Here is a 1,739-nt window from a genome sequence, read left to right on the forward strand (position 1 = left end):
AGACCAGTGAGTGCAGCCCTCCGTCCGGCTGAATCCGCACGTTCTCCCCCTCCTGCACCGGCAGGCCTGCACAGACACACATCAGCATCACCATCAGCATCCCTCCCAGCCCCTGCCAAGTGCTAGCTTTTGGGTGCAGCCCCCAAGGACATGAGGAGAGGTCTCCCTGCAGGGCCCTTGGCAAGCTCTCTGGGCTTGGGGGTTACCAAAGTGTGTCCAGGTGACCGTCGGGGGGGGAGTCCCACTGATCATGCAGACAAAACGCGCTGTCCGCCCTTCCACCACGTCCACATCCTCCAGCTTGCGGGTGAAGAGTGGCTGCACAGAGGGCTGCACTGTCAGACGAGCACTGCAGGTCAGCTCATCTGTGAGGAGAGTGGGCAGTGGTGAGCCCCTGCAGCACGCACCTGTGCAGGGCTGGAGGCAGCACAGCTGGCTGTGACCCAGCAGCCAGCGTGGCCATGGCTGAGTATATCCAATGCGGGGTGGGGGCTGAGCCTGGGTGTGCAGAGTGCCAGGCTCTGTCCCTGTGCAGGGCAGAGGGAAACAAGTGTGTGCAAGATCCTCATGTCCAGGGCCAGGGCTCTGCTGGAAGCAAGTGCTTCTTTCCTCCCTACACAGCAGCACAGGTGCCAGCAGCAAGGTGGGGTGGGAGGATGCCTTGTCCTCATCATAGGTCAGGGTGTCACAGCTGGCCTAGCCCCTTGGGGACAGGGCAGTGATGCTTAAGCAGGCAGGGCCACCACATGCAGCACCTGGGGCAGCATGGGCACAGGTACAGGCTGGATGCTCCAGGTGAGGAGGTTTGCAGCAGGGACCACTTCGCAATGATGGTGTCATTGCCCACCCCAGGCAATGGGCAATACCATGCTCAGGCACAGCCTCACCTTCCTGAGTCCCAAACTGCTGCTACCCTGAAAACCCCACCGGCATACAGTCTACTTCATGGAGGAGGCACGGGCAGCAGTCACAGGGTGCAGGGAATGCCTCTGCCCCCTTGCACCTCCACAACATGGGTTACTGCCAAGAGGCTGCCTAGATGGGCTGGGGAGTGGGTTCTCTGTGGGGGACAGAGGCTGTCAGCAGCATACACAGCCAGAGAGGGTGTTGGAACTATGGGACAAAGGCCCATGCTGCTCTTCCTGAGCTGCCATCAGTGATGGCTAGGTGGGAGAGGGTGAGTAGCCCTGACTCTCTGTCCATTTCCCCACTACCTCCCAGGCCAGCAGAGACAGGTCAATACTGGATCTGGGTGCCCAGAGGCTCTGGAGACAGGGGACAGGGACCTCAGTTTCCACCCTGGTGCAGCCATCATGCAATTGCATCTTCCCACATTTCAGAGAGCTGTGGGCATGCCAGCAGAGGAGCTGAGTGGAGTGGGACAGGGCTGCAGGGCTCAGGATACTGGAGCCCAAGGACTGATGCACATCAGGTTTCCCAGCCAGAGAAATCTCACCAGCACTTGCGGCAGCAGACATTCTCTGTCTCCCTGTCCACACCCTCCAGCCGCAGCTACATCCTGGGGGACCAGAGCCCTGAGCCTGGAGCAGAGGGGTCTATTCACCCACCTAGGGCCATGTAAGACACCCCCCCTGGAAGCTGCATGCCCACCGCTTACCTTTGGCAGTGCTGAGCTTGCAGGTGTAGATTCCACTGTCGTCCTCATGCACGGAGGTGAGCAGCAGCTTGCACTTGCGCCCGTCAAAATGCATCTTGCATTTGAGCAGGGCGGGCTGGAG

At 60.3% G+C, this 1,739-nt stretch overlaps 1 protein-coding gene across 1 annotated transcript in view; it reads right to left on the bottom strand.

Annotated features, from left to right (window-relative positions):
* LOC103809854 (striated muscle preferentially expressed protein kinase-like) overlaps positions 1 to 1,733 on the bottom strand; it is a gene marked incomplete at both ends in the record, with an annotated part of 8,712 nt that extends 6,979 nt beyond the window's left edge. The window contains 3 exon segments of the mRNA XM_009082723.1: positions 1 to 66; positions 207 to 365; positions 1,619 to 1,733. The exon segment at positions 1 to 66 is cut by the window's left edge and continues 163 nt beyond it. Coding sequence (XP_009080971.1) covers positions 1 to 66; positions 207 to 365; positions 1,619 to 1,733 — 340 coding nt within the window.
* Between the last annotated feature and the right edge of the window lie 6 nt (positions 1,734 to 1,739).

Source organism: Acanthisitta chloris, unplaced genomic scaffold (genome assembly GCF_000695815.1).
Source record: "Acanthisitta chloris isolate BGI_N310 unplaced genomic scaffold, ASM69581v1 scaffold37449, whole genome shotgun sequence".
Lineage (NCBI taxonomy): Eukaryota > Metazoa > Chordata > Aves > Passeriformes > Acanthisittidae > Acanthisitta > Acanthisitta chloris.